This window comes from Mus musculus, chromosome 13 (genome assembly GCF_000001635.26).
Source record: "Mus musculus strain C57BL/6J chromosome 13, GRCm38.p6 C57BL/6J".
NCBI classification, from domain to species: domain Eukaryota; kingdom Metazoa; phylum Chordata; class Mammalia; order Rodentia; family Muridae; genus Mus; species Mus musculus.
Genome location: NC_000079.6, coordinates 34,006,354 through 34,023,555, shown reverse-complemented (window position 1 = coordinate 34,023,555; position 17,202 = coordinate 34,006,354). Strand labels below are relative to the sequence as shown.

The 17,202-nt window shown below is 40.8% G+C and overlaps 1 protein-coding gene across 4 annotated transcripts in view; it reads right to left on the bottom strand.

Annotated features, from left to right (window-relative positions):
• The window catches only part of Ripk1 (receptor (TNFRSF)-interacting serine-threonine kinase 1), a 32,946-nt gene that overhangs the window by 11,615 nt on the left and 4,129 nt on the right, over window positions 1-17,202 (bottom strand). For 3 of the 4 annotated variants that reach the window (NM_001359997.1, NM_009068.3, XM_006516609.4), the window contains exons 2-7: window positions 13,736-13,955; window positions 12,855-13,011; window positions 10,169-10,306; window positions 8,199-8,430; window positions 6,410-6,559; window positions 2,099-2,175 (exon numbers count right to left, since the gene is read on the bottom strand). In NM_001359997.1, coding sequence (NP_001346926.1) covers window positions 2,099-2,175; window positions 6,410-6,559; window positions 8,199-8,430; window positions 10,169-10,306; window positions 12,855-13,011; window positions 13,736-13,899 — 918 coding nt within the window. In that variant the 5' untranslated portion in view covers window positions 13,900-13,955. Of the gene's footprint in view, window positions 1-2,098; window positions 2,176-6,409; window positions 6,560-8,198; window positions 8,431-8,896; window positions 9,009-10,168; window positions 10,307-12,854; window positions 13,012-13,735; window positions 13,956-17,202 lie in introns of all 4 variants that reach the window. The other variant, XM_030247206.1, reaches the window with a different exon arrangement.

Sequence of the window (17,202 nt, the reverse complement as noted above, 5' to 3'; positions counted from 1 at the left end):
TTGCTGATTTGCTGACTTCAGTATTTTGTCTGTGCATTTTTTGTTTGTTTGTTTTTGAAACAGAGTCCCACTATAGATTTGGCCAGCCTCAAACTCATAGAGATGTACTTGAGTCTGCTGAGTGTGTGTTTCTGTCTTGCTTCTCTTCATGATTTGATGCAGTAGCTTGTCTTTCTGACTTGTAAGACTCCTCTGGGTTCTGTGCTTCTAAGTCCTTGGGAGAAATAGTAAGGGCCCTTAATCACTGAGCCACCTCTTCAGTTCCTTTTCAAATATTTATATATGTTCATTTAAAAAATGTTCTGGGTTTTTAAAAACTACTTGAAGGTAGGTGTGATGGTTACTATTCAAAGGTAAGTGCGACGGTTAATTTTAACTGCCTACTCTAGAATCAATCACCTAGGAAGAGAGTCTCAGTAGGAGACTGTCTACATTAGATTGTCTGGTGGACAAGTCTGTGGGGGTTATTTTGATCACTTAGATGATAAGCTCACTATATGTGGCACCACTCCTTTGGCAGAGAGAATTAGAGAGAGTGGAAAAAACAAGCAGCATATTAACATGAGTTAATGAATTAACAGTGTTTTGCTCTCAACTGTGGATGATAATGTGACTAGCTGCTTTAAGTTCCTGCTACCTTGACTCGTTATAATTAGCTGAACCTGGAACTGTGAGACAAATGGACCCTTCTTCCTGTAAGTTGCTTTTGTCAGAATATTTTATCACAGTAAGGAAATAAAACTAAGACAGCAGTCACTTAGAGGTTAATTGATAGAGAGATTTATATGTCTGTATTAGGTCTTGCATTAAAAACGTGTTTTAAACAGTCTAACTCCTTCCTGATTGTTTGAATCGGTTTGCTGTATCAATTAAAGATGGCTGTATTACTATCTCTTTTTATGGTGATTTGTCTATTTTTCTTTGAGTTCTGTCAATTTTTGATTTGTATATTTAAGAAAATGTTGCCATGGGTATGTTCATATTGAAAGCTATTGTATCTTTCTGTGGACTGAACCTCTTTGTCATTATCAAGCATTCCTGCTTGAGGTAATGCTTTTCCCCTTCTGCTATCTACTTTGATTATTGTATGTCTCTTTTAAAGTCTAAGTATTCCTTCGAAGTCCGGAAATTCTAACTAGCTTTTTTTTTTTATCTACCTACCTACTTACCTGGAAATCAGTTCCATAGCCTTGGTTGTTTATTGAAGTTTACTTTTCACATCTATAGATGTGTAATCCTGAGACAGTTATGGCAGCATAGTGATGACTAAGAGGGAGGGAAGGAAGAGGTGGGAGAGGTCAGGAGAGAGGGACAGGGAGAGGGAGAGGGAGAGCAGATTGAGTGGAAACTGCACTTTGACGTACCTCTCAGATTCCAGACAGCAAATTCTCCACTTCAGTTTTAGGTGCGGCTGTCACTCAGAACTTAACACAAAGTGCACTGAGAAACCAGCTTTTCTTGAAAGCATGTGTGGTTCTCAAATGACTCTCCCCAGCAATATTATCTGCTTACTTCTTTAAAACTTCCCTCTCAGCATTAACTTGTGGGTTAGCATTTTTATTTTTATATTCCTTTGACTATCTTAATAGACATGTTCCTTCTCTTTCTGTGTGTGTGTGTATGTGTAGTTGCTTGTTTTGTGGTGCTGGAAAAAGAACTCAAAGCCTCATGCATAATCTATCATTGAGCCATATCCCTAGGAAGTATTTTATAAGTTCCTCAGAATGACTAACCAACTTGTAGTATAATCCAGTCTCTTCAAGTGATGTGGGGTGTCTTTTCCTCTTCTTTTTCTTTTTCTTTTCCTTTCCTTTTTCTTTTTCCTTTTCTTGTTCTTTTTCTTTTTCTCTTTCTTTTTCTTTTTCTTTTACTTTTTCTTTTTTGTATTGTTACATATATTTCCCTCTCATTTCATGCATGGAAAAATGGGCCCAACTGACAATGTGATACTTCAAATAATTGCTAATTTTGTGTGTGTGTGTGTGTTCACCAAGCTAGCTTACTTCAAATCTCAGCAACAAATTACACTGCATTTGCTTTCATGATTGATAATGCATTTTGGTACGCTGCTGTTCTGGGCACTTGCTAGATCACTCACCTTTAAACTTGCCACATCCTCTTCTACATATTCTTCAAAATGACTTAAGTAAAAAGGCCTAAATTCTTCTTCAATGCCTGTATGAAAAAACAGTCTTTTAAATGTTTTATCTTTTGTACATGTTCACATGTGTGTAGGTGTGTATGTAGGCCCAAAGACAACACTAGCTGTTCCTTAGCTGTCATTCACTCTGCTTTTTGAGACAGGGTCTCTTGCTGGCCTAGACCCTGCCAAGGCTAGTCTGCCTGGACAAGGAGCCTCTGCCTGTCATCTCCTCCCTGGCACTAGAATTACAAGTGTTTATCATCTCAACTGGCTTCTTAATGTGATGATTAAACTCAGGTCCTCCTGCTTATAAGCCAGTTTACCAACAGGGCCAACTTCCCAGCCTCCCCACCCATTTCTTAATTAAAATGTCAAGTATTAATAATCTATTATTTCTCAGCTACTTACCATAGTGTGTAGACAAAGCAGTGAAATAAAGTTTGAAACTCCAAGTAACTGACTGATAAAAAGACTAGAGCTCAATGCCAGGTAGACATCATAGGGTTAACACTTTCAGTCCCTTGCTTCAGCAGTACAGTGTACCTTTCTCTGGCCACAGCATAGTCCTGATAGTGTGAGGTAATCGCCAAGTGAATAAAGATGATGGAACTCCATGTTTTCTATCTCTGGCACTAAGAAACTAGAGCTACTAGAATGGAAGTGGGGGTGGTGCTAGACATGGTGAATTATGCATGTAACCCCAGGCTGAGACAGAGCCTGACACAAATTCAGGGACGACTTCCAAGCTAGCCTGCACTTTACAGAGTGAGGCCTCATCTTCAAAACAAAACAAAACAAAACAGGAAATCTTCAGTTCTAGGATAGACTACTAATGTTTTCCCTTATTGTTCCATCTAAGTATAATAAAATAACCTAGATATTATATATAAAACATATAGATACTCTGGAAGAAAGAAAGGTAGACAAAGTGGCTTGGATTTCATGGTCTGTGAAAACACATGGCACTAAGTTCACTGTGCCTCACTCACACATCCCATGGTTAAAGCTGAAAAAACTAGCAATCCAGAAATATCACCAGGCACAGACAACAGCAGTAACAAAACAACAACAAAAGCTTTTTTTTTCCTAGTCAGAGAAGTAAGCATGCAGCATCCTACTAGCACTCGAAACCTCTGGTCAATGATCAATCTACTAACCAGCTAATACGACAGAAAACAATCATGATTTTTACCCTATTCCCACAAAATCAATGGACAGCCTAGACTTCTGTTTGAATGAGAATGGCCCCCATAGGTTTATATATTTGAGTGCTTGGTCCTCAGTTGGTGGAACTCTTTGGGAAGGATTAGTAGGTGTGGCCTTGTTGGAGGAGGTGTGTCATTGGGGGCAGGCTTCTGAGGTTTCAAAAGCCCAAGACATTCTCAGTTAACTATCTCTGCTTTACGGTTGTGTCTCAAGATGTGAGCACCATGCCTGACTGCCTGCTGTTATTCATGCTCCTTGTCATGGTAGTCCTAGCCCTCTGCAACTGTAAGCTGGAATAAACTCTCGTCTATAAGTTATCTTGGTTCTGGTGTATTATCACAGCAACAGAAAAGTAACTAAGACAACCTCCAACCTTGTCAATCCCTGCCAGGATGATATAAGAGATCATCAAAGAGGAAGCCAGAACTTTCCTGCCTGAAGCTGGTAACAAACTCTTACAATACCACAGCAGCTCTTAAACATCTCTGACTCTCCTAATGAAATAAGGTGATTGGGGAAGAAGCAGGGGGAGTTAACAGCCTTAGCTCAAGGGATGGTCTCTAGCAAGGCCGCGACACTGATTAGAACTGGAATACTGGGGACCACTGTGTGATGCCGGGAGAGGAACTGAAGATTAAGTTCAGTCACTAAAATGATTTATTATGTGTGACCACATAATAAAACTCCTATATAAACCCATAAATGTTGGGGTCCAAAGAGTTTCTAGGTTAGTGAAGAAAAAAAAATGCTGAGAGGGAGGCACACCTACAGATGGCCTGGGGATCCCCTGCAGAGGGTCCAGAAGCTCAGCAACCCCTACCTGAACACACTGCCTGTACACCTCTTCTATCTGGTTGTTTCTGAATTTAATGTTTTATAACATTGAGTTATATTTAAGTGCAATATTTTTTGAGCCAGATGAGTCTATTCTAAGCCTGAGATGGGGAATATACACCCAAACTCATAGTCAGCTGGGCAGAAGCCTAGGCATCCTAAGTGGGTACCATGTGGTGATAGTCACATGAGACTAAGCTCTTAAATGTGGAATGTCATGATAGCCTGCATAGTGTTAGAAGTGTAAATATATGTAGCATCGGAAAAATGACGCATGACAATCAAAACAATGGGTAAATAAAAGCAAAAAACTTTCTTTTAGAGTTTATGAAGACTGAAGGAAAGCTGCAACATAGTCTGATGCATTCCACATGTATAAATGAGAAATGCATAAGGAGAAAGGAAAGGTTTACATACTTAACTCAGGGTGATAAAATGGCAAACTGGAAAATTAAACCATATGATCAAATAACATATGGATAATATCATGCCTAGAATGTCCTTGAAAACCATGCAAGAAAAAAACACCACAGATGAATCAAACTAAAACTCTAGAACAAGTTTAAGAACCTACAAGAAAATGCTACAGTTTGAATTTTGAACAACCTTCAGTGTATGACCTGGTCCTCAGCCAGCAACACGGTCAGGAGTTGTGGGACTTGTAACAGATGGGGCTTTAGCTATGCATGGTGGCATACCTTTAATCACAGCAACCAGATGGCAGAGGCAGGGGATTTCTGTAAATTTGAGGTCAGCTTGGTCTATACAGTGGGAATGGGTGGCACTCCAGTTCTCTTTTCTCACATAAATACAACAACATGATGCTTTGTACATTCCTGAATGCCTCCTATTGTATCTCTGCTCTTCTCCTTTGGCCTACTTCATACTCCTAGGTAATCTAGGGGATAGGATGGGTGCAGAACGGGCCAAACGCTCATGTCTCCTTCAATTTCCTCAACTACAGGGCTAACCTAAATGGCAGAATTCATTCCTAAGGATACTAATAAGAATGTTAACTAGGGAGGCAAATAAGTGAAAGAAGCTAGAAATGGTTAGGGCAAGTGTTTATCAACAGATGAACACTCACACAAAAACTATCTATAGAGTAGAATCTTATTCTGCAATAAAAAGGAAATTCGGACACATACTACCACATGGATGAACCTTAAAGACTTAGTCTGTAAAACAAGACAGATACAAAACAGAAGTATTGTGCAATTTTGGCTTACATGAGACACTTGGGGAAGTCAAAGTCAACAGAATGGTGACTGCTAAGGCTGGGAAGAGAAGAGAGGAAAGGGGACGCAGAGCTAATGCTTCCCGAGTACAGAGCTGTGCTCTGGCTGAGGAAACTTGGAAATAAATTGTGGTAAATGTTGAAAAAGCAGAATGGATTTCACACCACTGGACAGTATACTTACAAGAGCTAAAATGGAAAGCATTATATGTGCTTCAAAACAGTAACAGTAGCCGGGTAGTGCACACCTTTAATCCCAGCACTCGGGAGGCAGAGGCAGGCGGATTTCTGAGTTCAAGGCCAGCCTGGTCTACAGAGTGAGTTCCAGGACAGCCAAGGCTACACAGAGAAACCCTGTCTCGAAAAGAACAAAACAAAACAACAAAACAAAACAAAACCCAAAACAATAACAGTGCTAATCCCCCGAAACTAAAGGAGGAAATGAAGAAGCCCATGCTTTGGGGACGGGTAGGACCTTTTCATTGACAAGGTGCTTGATATCTATCTAGTCAGTTTGAAGCTACATGTGATGTGGTATTCAACATATGTTTCTAACTGTGATGGCTGATTTTCCTTACCAACTTGATTGGATTTACGGTCGCACTTCTGGGTGACACTAGGGAACACAGTTCTGGGTGTGCCTGTGGGGGTGTGAAGCAGGGAAAGCTCACCCTGAATGTGCGCAGCATTATCCCATGGGCTGAGACCTTGCACTGAATACAAGAGAGCAAATGACTGCCAGCATCTATGTCTGTCTCCTTCCTGGCTCTAGATGCAATGTGGGCAACTGCCTTGTATTGTAGCTACTGTGGCGTCCTGCCATGGTAGACTTTACCCTTAAACTGAGCCAAAATAAACCTTTTCTTTGAGTTGCTTTGTCGTCTATTTTGTCATAGCAATAGGAAAAGTAACTAAATTACCAGTGTCACCTTACTGAAGAGAGTCACTATGTTAGATGCATCCTAAATAGGCACGCAACCCATTCTTACCAAGAAATGTTGGCCTGTCTTCTGGGATCGCCTGCCAGCACCGCTCCATGAGGCTGATGATCTCCCTTGGACAGTACTCAAGGATTTCCTCTACATTTGGCCTGTTCCCAGATTTTATGCAGATCACGAACTGCTCAGTACAGATGACATCTGCAAAGAGGGGTGAACTTCAGTTGGGGCTTTCAGTTACACTTTACTCTCAAGCAGGAAGATGCCAGGACCTGGATAATACTGCTCTTTTGTCTCTCTATCTAGGATATGATTTTTCCATGGCTGTCTCATTCCATAAAGTAACAGTCTTGTGGCAAGGAATTGATGCAGACTACTACAGAAATGGTAGGATGATGTTTTGATTTTGCAGAAGAGAAACAAAATTCAAAACAAAGCTACCTTTTCACAGAACAAACAAACGGGTAAAGTCATGGCATTCTCCCGAGTTCAATACAGAGGCAAATACAGGATGGTCTGAGCTTTAAGAAGCTCAGTTTAAGGAGAGTGACTTGAAATATACATGCTAACTAATACTCTAGAAGTAAGAATGATGGGTTCTGGTAAAAACAATCATGATGAGAACAGTTAAAGTTGCTTATTGTGCCACTCAGTGCAGGTGGTAAGCAACCTGTACTGTGCTCATAAACTTGGCAACTTGTTTGGGGGATGCTACTTTGGAGGTGCTTGTGGTATAAATGCTGGGTCTAACAGGTCTGTCGATATCTTGGTCATGGTCAGAGACTAAGGTTTAAGAGATATCAGCAAAGAGATGGTGATCCCTGATCTACTGGGGTTAGTAATCACGAAGAAGTCACAGAAAGTAGTCCTTCCTTTCCACACTTAACCAAACCGAAGGATGACTTTTCCCCTGTACAAACAATGATTTAGTTACCTTTCCATTCCCAGCTGACTGAACTGTCCACAGTAGATAATGAAAAAGGCTCATTCACAAATAGAATCAAGGTATGGGGTGTATGCCTGGTAGTAAGTTCCTACTCTAGAAGAATAGTGGAGTTTTATAGCAACTCCCAAGCTAAGCTATACTATAAAGTAGTCTACTTACCCCATGAGTTTATTCTAAACTGGGATGACTAATTCAACAAAGGTCTCCTGAGTACCTAATATATTTCAGGCACTCTCTCTCTCTCTCTCTCTCTCTCCCCCTCTCTCTCTCTGTGTATGTGTGTCTATATGTATGTGGTATCTATGTGGGGTGTGTGTATCTGCTGGGTCTAACAGGTCTGTGAATATCTTGATCATAGTCAGAGACTAAGGTTTAAGAGACATCAGCAAAGAGATGGTGATCCCTTTTAAATAGCAGTAAATAAATTAGATATGGGATTGGCCTTTATGATTCTACAGAAAGAAATTAAATAAACAATTATAGATTTTTAACAGAATTCACTAAAGGGCATTATTTCATGTTTAAAAATTATTATATTTAAAAAGTATAGTGTGGGGGTGTCTATATATATCAGAAAGTCAGAGAAAAGAGGAGAGAGAAAGGAGAAAGAAAGAGAGGGAGAGAGAAAAAGGAGAGAGAGGAAGAAGAGGAGGAAGAAGAAGAGGAGGAGGAGGTGGAGGTGGAGGTGGAGATACATCTATATGCCACAGTGTATGTATAGAAGTCAGAGGTCAACTTTCAGAAGTCAGTTCTCTCCTCCACATAAGTCCTGGAGTTTGGACTGAACTCAGGCCATCAGGGTCAGTGGTAAATGTCTACTCACTGAACCATCTCACTAACCCTCATTTAACAGTTTTGATAACTATCAAAATCATGTGACTATAAATGTCTTACTCTCATAGGGCTCCTTTTTTGCAAATATTGCCCAAAGGACAATGCCAAAGCTGTACACGTCCGACTTCTCCGTGGGCTTTGCATTGATGTCATTCAGGTGTTCGGGTGCCATGTAGTAAAGGGTACCACCATTGTTCTTCTTAGTGGTGCTGCTCACTTCTTTCTGCTTGTTGTCTTTCTCCTTAGTCAGTTTGCTCCATGTCTTAAAGGAAGCCACACCAAGATCGGCTATCTGGAAAAGAAGAGGGGCCAATGGAAGTTATCACTAAGGCTACAAGTAAATTAAGCTGGATTTTCATGAAATCAAGTCTGGGTCTTATCCAGTACATGTGTGGCACAATCAATTTTCCAGTGGCTGCATGGGGCCTATCTTGAATAGCTACCTTGCAACAGATTCTCAGAATATTTATGTAAAATACTGGCATATCAATTATTTTTTTTAAAGTTTCTTTTAAACATTTATGTATTTCGGGAGGGGGGGGGAGTACATATGCCAAGATGTGTGTGTGAATCAGAGGACAACTTACAGAAGTCCTTTCTTTTCATTCACCAGGTGGGTGGGGCCTTGACATCTCAATTCTTAGCAATAAGACTGGGGCAAGACAACAAAATGGTGTTTGTACTAATTTTTCATTTACTTTGCATGTGTTTTTGTTTTTGTTTTTGTTTCTGGGGAAGATAGAGACTGGTTACTACACCTTTCATTTGCCCAATGGCATCCAGAGGACGATGGCTGTTTTTCCGAGCATCCCAAAGCCACCCCGAGGGTGAGATGGTTGCTGCTACTTGTTTTGAGTTGGCAGTTTGAACCTAAGAGAAGACAGGATGGAGAGAAAGAAATGGAAACACACATAAAGGCAGAGAAAGATAACCAAGTCAGACATAGCAAAGAAGAAAGTGGCAAGGGAAAATGGCAGAGCAGGACAGTTATGGGAAAATCCAAGGAGATGGTCCTCTTCTGTCTCTAAGAAGCATTTAGGGAGGAGCTGGCTAGAGCATGTGCTTACCTGAAATTCACAGATTTTAACCCAGATCACAAAGGGTAAGTTCTTAATTGAAAGAATGAACAGAACTGAAAGGGTGAAAGGCACTGGGATTAATTACTCTGAGACATGAACGGTGTCTGATGTGGGTCTTGTAGGTAGGTCCTGGTTTTTCCTCAGTGCTACATGTTCTCAGGTTCTTTTTGTTTCTTGTTGGTATAGGTCTGTGGAAGAAACCCAGAACTCTGACCTAAGCTATCTAGTCCCCATTTAGGTCTCCAGCTTGGATTCTAGCTACCAAGACTAATTATATGTGTTGTTGCTTCCTCAGTTAAATGTAGTCCCTGAATAGGCAAAAGATGGGTGTCCTTTTCCCTATTATCTTTGCTATAACAAAAAGAATTTTCAAAAGGAAATTGACTTTTTAAATGAAAATCGATATAAACAGGATGTCAAAGCAGAAGTCTTTGATTGGAGTGCTGGGTCTGAGCCTAGCACCTCAGATGTGTAAGCCTGGTATTCCCTGCTGAACCATACCTCCAGCTCCACAAAGTGGAGGATTCTGAGGCCAAAATGGTTGATTTACTGCTGCTTTTAAGCCACTTCTGAATTCTAAGAATGTTCTCCATACACTTCCATATTCCCTTTATCTCCAGGGTGGAGAAGTCTTAGTCACAAGATTCCCAGGGAAAAATGATGAAGAGATAGCCCATTGTAGAGTGAAGACAGCAACCCTTGACTGCTTCCATTTCTAAGTCTAATCAGAAGGAAACAAAACCCAGGAACCAGGGATGAGATTTTTTTTCATCACTGTGTCCTTACAGTCTTCTCTTGATCTAGTCAAGCCTGCACCTTTCATACCATGTCAGCCTTGCAAGCAGTGGCAAGCTGCTGAATGCTGCATTCATCATGATCAGGAATGGATTTCCAGTGGAAAATTAAACTACAATTATTCAGCCTTCTCAAAGTATACAGATTGTGGATTACCTTAATGTGAAAGTCACGATCAACGAGGATATTCTCAGGCTTCAGGTCCTTGTGTATCACACCTTTGTCATGTAAGTAGCACATGCCTTCTATGGCCTCCACGATTATCCTTCCTTTCAATGAAAGTGGGACATCTATCTGGAATAACACATTAAGTCTATGAAGTGAAGAGGCAATCTAACAGGCAAGAGCAATTACTCCACTCATGAGGGTGGGATGAGAGACCAAGGTTAGTGTTATCAGGTTCCTCCCACCATGTGGTCCATAGCACTGCTGCCCCTGGGAAACAAGCTCCTTTCAAGAAAGATTTTTACCCCAGGGCCTATAGGATAGCCAAATACTAATGCTGTATTTTGTTTAGTGCAAACAATAAAAATAAATTCTGTGCCGATCTATATGCATATAAAAATACTGGAAGAAGAAGAAGCCATGAATTTGAGAGAAAGTAATTAAGGGGATGTTGGGGGTTACGAGGAAAGGGAAGGAGAAAATGGTGAAATATATCCCACCTTTCTCACCTAGAAAATAAATAAATCATTTATAATAGAATAACCTGGGACTCCTTCATTCTATTACATTATTATGTAATAAAAGCTCATGTTTGAAAAACCTTGAAACCAAACTCCTTGCAAACAATGACATTTATTATTATTGTTACCATTATTATTACTATTACTTCTAGTTCTCCTACTACTCCAAATATTGCCTCTGTATATGTAAGATGATGTTTAGAACATTTGAATGAATAGCAAACCCACCAACATTTCCATAGCATACTGTTGTGATATGACATATGTATTTACATAAGAATAACATCAGGGAAATGGGAATGTGAAATGATACAAAGAGACATAGAGTTCAAGGAAGGATGTTTACAGTGCCAACAAGCACATAAGCATCTCTGCCACATGCATGATACCATGCAGTTTCCATTAGGGTTTATGTGGTGAGCTGGCAGCAGACATTTTAGATCTTTGTAGAATCTCAGGTCACTCTTAAAATTATACTCTAATTATATCAACCTCAATGTCATCATTTAAGAGATGTATGTTTCTGTTTTAGAAGTATTTCAGTTTTTCTTAATACTAAAACTAGCTTACAGACAGAATGATTCTTAAAAACCTATAGGTGTCTGTTACTGGGTTACAGGCTAAAAGATCAGGGGATGGAGCTTGGATTCCCGAGGCATGTGGAACCATAGTCATCACACCACATCTATCCATGCTCTAATGGAACCACAGCATTGGCAGCTTCCACAATAGAAAAGATAGCAGAGGGCTGGATCTGGTGGCACAAACTTCCAGTCCCAGATACCAAGGAGGCTGAGGCAAAAGGATCCAAAAGTTTGAGAGCAGCATTGTCATTGCCCTTGTTTGCAAAAATTAGTTGATTAATTAAAACTAGCAGCAGAGACTGTTCCTGCCTTCATCAGTATACTTTCAGGAAAGCTTTGTTAGAAGGTATCATTGTCCCCCGCCCAACCTCTTCCCGCTTCTCTTGGGTCCTTGACTTTTCTTGTCCCTATCTTGTGAAGCTTATCATTGGCTGACCCCACAGAAAGGCTCTCATCACAGATGACTTATCTCTGGATCAAAATGCCTACTTCTGTCACATGGCTGATCTTACCTGGTTTGGGGGAAGAGAACCATCTGGTAAAACCTCAGTGCCACGTGTACCATATTTTATCCTTCCCACCATGTCCATGTTTCTGAGGGATCTGTTGATTGTGCAGTTGTAAGGCATGGGGAGATGGAGGGAGGGGAAATATTTGGGACAAAGGCAGAAATGCCGCTGCCCCTTACATGACATCTGTGCTCTGTCCAAAGTTGGTGACTGGCAGTTCTACACACTGGCATCCCCTAATTCCTTCCTCCATGTCATTCTCTGTGCCTGGAATGTTTACTCCTTAGTTATCTGCTTCACCTTGCCTTTCTGCGGGAAACCTTTCCCACCTAGCTCAGGTTGGGGTGGGCACCTTGCCTGTGTTCCACAGCAGGTGACTGTATGCCTATCAGACACCATCCATCACATCATATGCTCCAGTTGCTTCTTCTGCCTCGTGTACTTGCCTGTGTTGTATGTCAGCTATGGGCTCCTGAAGAACTAGCATAAGACACAGACCCTAACAGGTAAAGAAACTTTTTAAAAAAATTATCTAGTTTTGATAAATTCATCTCTTCCCTGATTTTACATTTTATATTGCTGTGGTTTATATTCTAGATTTAACCTATAGCAACTTCTTAAATGGTTTAAAAGTACAATTGCTAATATCCCACTTTCTCTTATAGTCAACAACATTGCACACACTTTTGTTCATTACCACCTGTCATTTACAGCATAGACATTTTCATCAATCAACTCAGATTTGTTATCATTTATACATATATCTATCAGACCATTTGGGGGCAAACACCTTTAATCCAAGCCTGGTCTATATATGAGTTGCAGAAAAGCCAGAGTTATATAGCAGAGAGAGACCCTGTCTCAATAATAATAAAAGTTTCAACAAACAAATAAACAAATGTATGAACAAAAGTAAGGACAGAAAGAAAGCCAGAAAGCAAGTAAGCAAGCAAGGAAGTCCAAACCATGAAAACAAAATTCCCAACCAGAAAGCTACACTCTAAGCCGCCAAAGCAGTTAGTACCTGATACATTAGCACAGACTGCCTTACAGTGCCACCTACCTGGGTCTTTAGCACGTGCATCAGGTTGCCCTTCTCCATGTACTCCATCACCAGCGAATAGTTCCCTTCTTCTATGATGATGCCCAGTAGCTTCACCACTCGACTGTGTCTCAGTCTGTGCATCATCTTCCCCTCTTCCAAGAGAACCTCATTGTACCTGTGGCCAGGAAAGGAGCTAGGCTGAGCAGGGCAGGGCAGGGCAAACCCTTCTACCCAGGTGCCTAAGAAGCTCCAGTGTCCCTGCAGTGTGTGCACCATTTGCAGACATTTGTCACAATGAGGTCTTTTCTGATCTCCAGGCAGACAGGTCCTAGAAGGCAGGGAGGCTTCTCCTCATCTAAACTCCTCCCTCCTGTTTTGTCTCAGGAACTAGAAGTCGGGCAGTTACAACATGCAAATCAACTAATAAAAAGTGCAGCATCGATCTGGCCTGATGAAGACTGAGCTGGAAAACACATTAAGAAAAAAGGCGCCCCTCTCAAACTAGCCTGAGGAGAAGAGAAGCTCTCCACCTTTTACAGGGTTGCTGTCTGTCTGTCTGTTTGTTTTTCTGAGACAGAATTGGCCTTTTTTTGTACTTCAGGTTTAGGTGTTTGCAGCCATGGCTGTTTTCTTCTCATTGCCTCCCTTACTACCCAGCTTTCTGTCTTCAGTGATGTCTTCCTCGTATATTTCTCAAGCATTAATATCTTTTTAATTAACCCCAAAGTCCTCATCCAAAATAGTAGTAAGAGTTATGGTCACCCTTGAGCTAGCCAGTGTGTCAAGTCTCCCTGCAGGTCAGCCTCATTCAAACCTCTGTGTTTAGCCACACAGATGGAGATAACTACTTTCTGCAGTCAGCTAGCAAAAAGCCAAGCCCATTTATGCCCCCAACTCACTCAGCGCGGTTGGGCCCTGTGTATACTTTTTTCAGGATGACAAATCCATGGCTTCTGTGGTAACACAAGGACACCTTCCCGAAGCCTCCGCTGTCTAGGTCTGTCTTCTCCAGCAGGTCACTGGATGCCATCTTAATATTGTCCAAGGACATGTCTGGTTGCATTTTGATTGCTCAGAATCTCCAACACACCACTTTTGGTTCTTGCTTAGTGCTGTGTCCTATAAAGCAATCAGAGAGGATGTCTCAGGGCAAAAGGACCGTGATTTAAACAAAACAAAACAAAACAAAACATACTACATGTTGCCAGGGATAGTAGCACATGCCTGGAATCCCATTACCTAGGAGGCTGAGTCAGGAGGATTAAAGGTCTGAGGCTAGCTTGTACTCCACAGTGAGTTCTAGACCAGCTAGAAAATACAGTGAGTCTTATCTCAGAACCCTCCACCTCCCAAAGTACCACATATATGGAGTGCCTTTGTTTTTCTTGAGGAGAAGTACCACATATATGGAGTGCCTTTGTTTTTCTTGAGGAGAAGTATAATCTGTGACATGAGCTGTTCAGTTAAGAGTTACGGAAGACTGTGATTTATATTACAGGGGATGCTTCATGTCTGGCATCATGGAACACTAGAAAAAAATCAAAAACATTTTATCAGAAAGCTACATGTGTTAGATAACATGAATTGAGCATCCACTGAAATTCATAGTTTAGTTCAGTGGGAAGGAAAAATTCTAGGGACAAAAAGTAGACTTGGCAATGGACAAGGGGTAATGACTTTTAGGGTAGCAACTTTACTAGTGTGACCCTAGGTTAGGAGTGGAGGTGGTCTGCAACACAAGAGGATTTGAGTGAGACCTTCCTCATCACCTGGACCTCCTCAGGATACTACTTCTCAGTGGAAAGATGGACTGGAAAAAATAAGGAGCAGTCACTACCAATGAATATATGTGTCTAGGATTAGGAATGAGGTAAAATACGATTCTCTGTTAATTTATAACCTGAGCCATCTTCAAATAAACTTGGGCTTTGTCTTTAGAGGGTCCTGGATGTTCTCTTTAGGGCAGGATTCCCCAAACTAAGAATGTTTGTGTAGAAAGAGGTCATAGTCTGATGATATTCTTAGATTATAATGTTAAGCACATTAGACATAAGTTTCCTTCCCAAAAGTATAAAAACAAAATAAAACATTCCTTATGAGCTAGACTCTCTCTATATATAACAAACAGCAGTAACAAGCACTGGGTAAGAACATCAGGTAATTAGTCTGTTGAATAATATTGGGAAATATATATATGTCTTAAGTAATTACGAGTAAAGGTAGGGACTGGAAGAATATAAAAACAATAATGCTGAACAGGAAGATGGGAAAAGGATGATGACTCCTGGGATCTGCCTATCTCTACTGAGTGGCATTCAGTGTTCCTCAGGATGAGGACTTGAAGGAGAGTACCCTAGTGGGTAGGTATGGAGCAGCCTCAGTGCCAGGATGAATACCACAGCTTTGCTGAGTTCAACATCTTCTTGGTCACCCACACATACGAGGTTACTCACTATACACAGTGCCCATTCAACACAAGCCAAGTTCATTCCATCTCTGAATGCTGTGAAAAGAAGGTAGAAAACTCCAAAGGATGGAAGGTTAAATACAAGGAAAGAGTAGTTTATGGGTTACAGTACACTTTAGTGAGAACCTAAAAGATGAAGTAATGACCAAAAAGAAAATCCAGGAGACCTAAGAAGTACACAAAGAACATCTCTGAGGTGATGTCTTTAAAAGGCATCAAACTATGATAGTCATCACTCATGAAGTAAAGGCTCTTCCTGAAGGCTCTGTCATCTCCAAGGAAACACTCCGTGCACAGTGGAAGACATGGCTGCAGTGTGCTTCACTCTGGGAGAAAACCTAAGACATTTAATAGTATCAAGAAGTACAGAGGCACCACTACTTATCAGGCCTGGTTCTGGGAATCCTCTAACTCTGTGTTAAAGGTTTTGGATAGTTTAGGTGAGAAGTTTTCTGTCATTAGGAACTTACAGGTCTACAAGTTGCAGACACGTTATCTTGAGTTATTCAAGGAATAGACAATAACTCACAAGCATAGGGTGCCTATAATCTTGTCTAGTGGCCTGTGGCAGAATGCTTGGGTAAGCAAATCTCCTACACTGTACAGAGTCTTCCTAGAGGACACCAGGATAACAGTACAACTGGTATCTGATGGACACATCAAATGATCTTTTCCATGTCTCAGGCACTGCCTAGCAAGATGAATAGTAGTGGGGTAGGGGCAAAGAGAGGAGGCAGCTCAGATGGAAGAGTGAAGGCTGAAGAGGGAGGAAGGCACTGGAAGCGTGCTAGCAGGAACCAGTAAGGCAGTGCAGAACAAAGATCTTCCTGAGGTATGAACTCTTAACTCAGTTGCCTCGTGACTTTAAGGAACTTACTTAAGCCTCCATTTCCTCATCTGTGAAAGGAAATAACAGCCCATCTTGGGACTGACAAGGAATTTTATGAGAAAATAACACATGAAAATACATTTGCCTGCTTCATGGCTGTGGCTACAGTTAGCTCTGTTGTTTATGTTTATAAACACCAGGACTCTGAGAACCCACTGTGTCACTGGGCCGGTGTACACAGATGTATTTCCACATTACAAAAAACAAAACAAAAACCAAACCACTTCTAATATGATGCATAATTAAAAGGGGTATAACTACAATGATCATTTCCCCTTGAAGTAAAGGCTGTCCTTAAGGGCTCTGCCATCCCCAAGGAAACAAAGTGCAAAACAGCCCCAGAGTGCTACTTGCTTATATGTTGAATTAGCACTTATACACTGAATTGAGACTACCCAACAAGTCCCTACTGACAGTCTATGAGACCGAGAATGGACTAGTGTGGAAACAGAAGGTGTTAACATTAATAAGTGTTCCAGGCCTGATTCCTCCTTTCCTGTAGATGTTTTGGGGCATGAGAAACTGCCCAATCTTCCTCATCTCACCATATACCCCTCTCTATTCAGCCACATTCTTTTAAACCCTAGTCAGTAAGGTTTCCTGTCTGCCAAGTGTCCAAGTACTCTCATTTCCTGGGGGAATCCATCTTAAGTCTTCCTGTTATGAGATGTTTACTGAGCCTGTACACCTCTCCTCAAATGGTTATTGCAAAATTGTTTCTAATGAACTGTAGAAAGGCAAAACAAAACAAAACAAAGCAAGCAACAACAATAACAACAACAACCAAAACCAACCTGTTTGGCCACTATTCTCAGTGCCTAGCAGAATTAAACACATGGCAAACAACTGTTAAGTGGTAAAACAATTTTTTAAAAGAGGAACTATTTAGTTGTTAAATAATAAAGGATGTAGTTTGACAAATTATAAAGTATAAAATTGATTATATGGCAATTCAATATAAAAAAAAACATAGAGAAAGACACCAAAATATTCACCACCAATTTATTTAC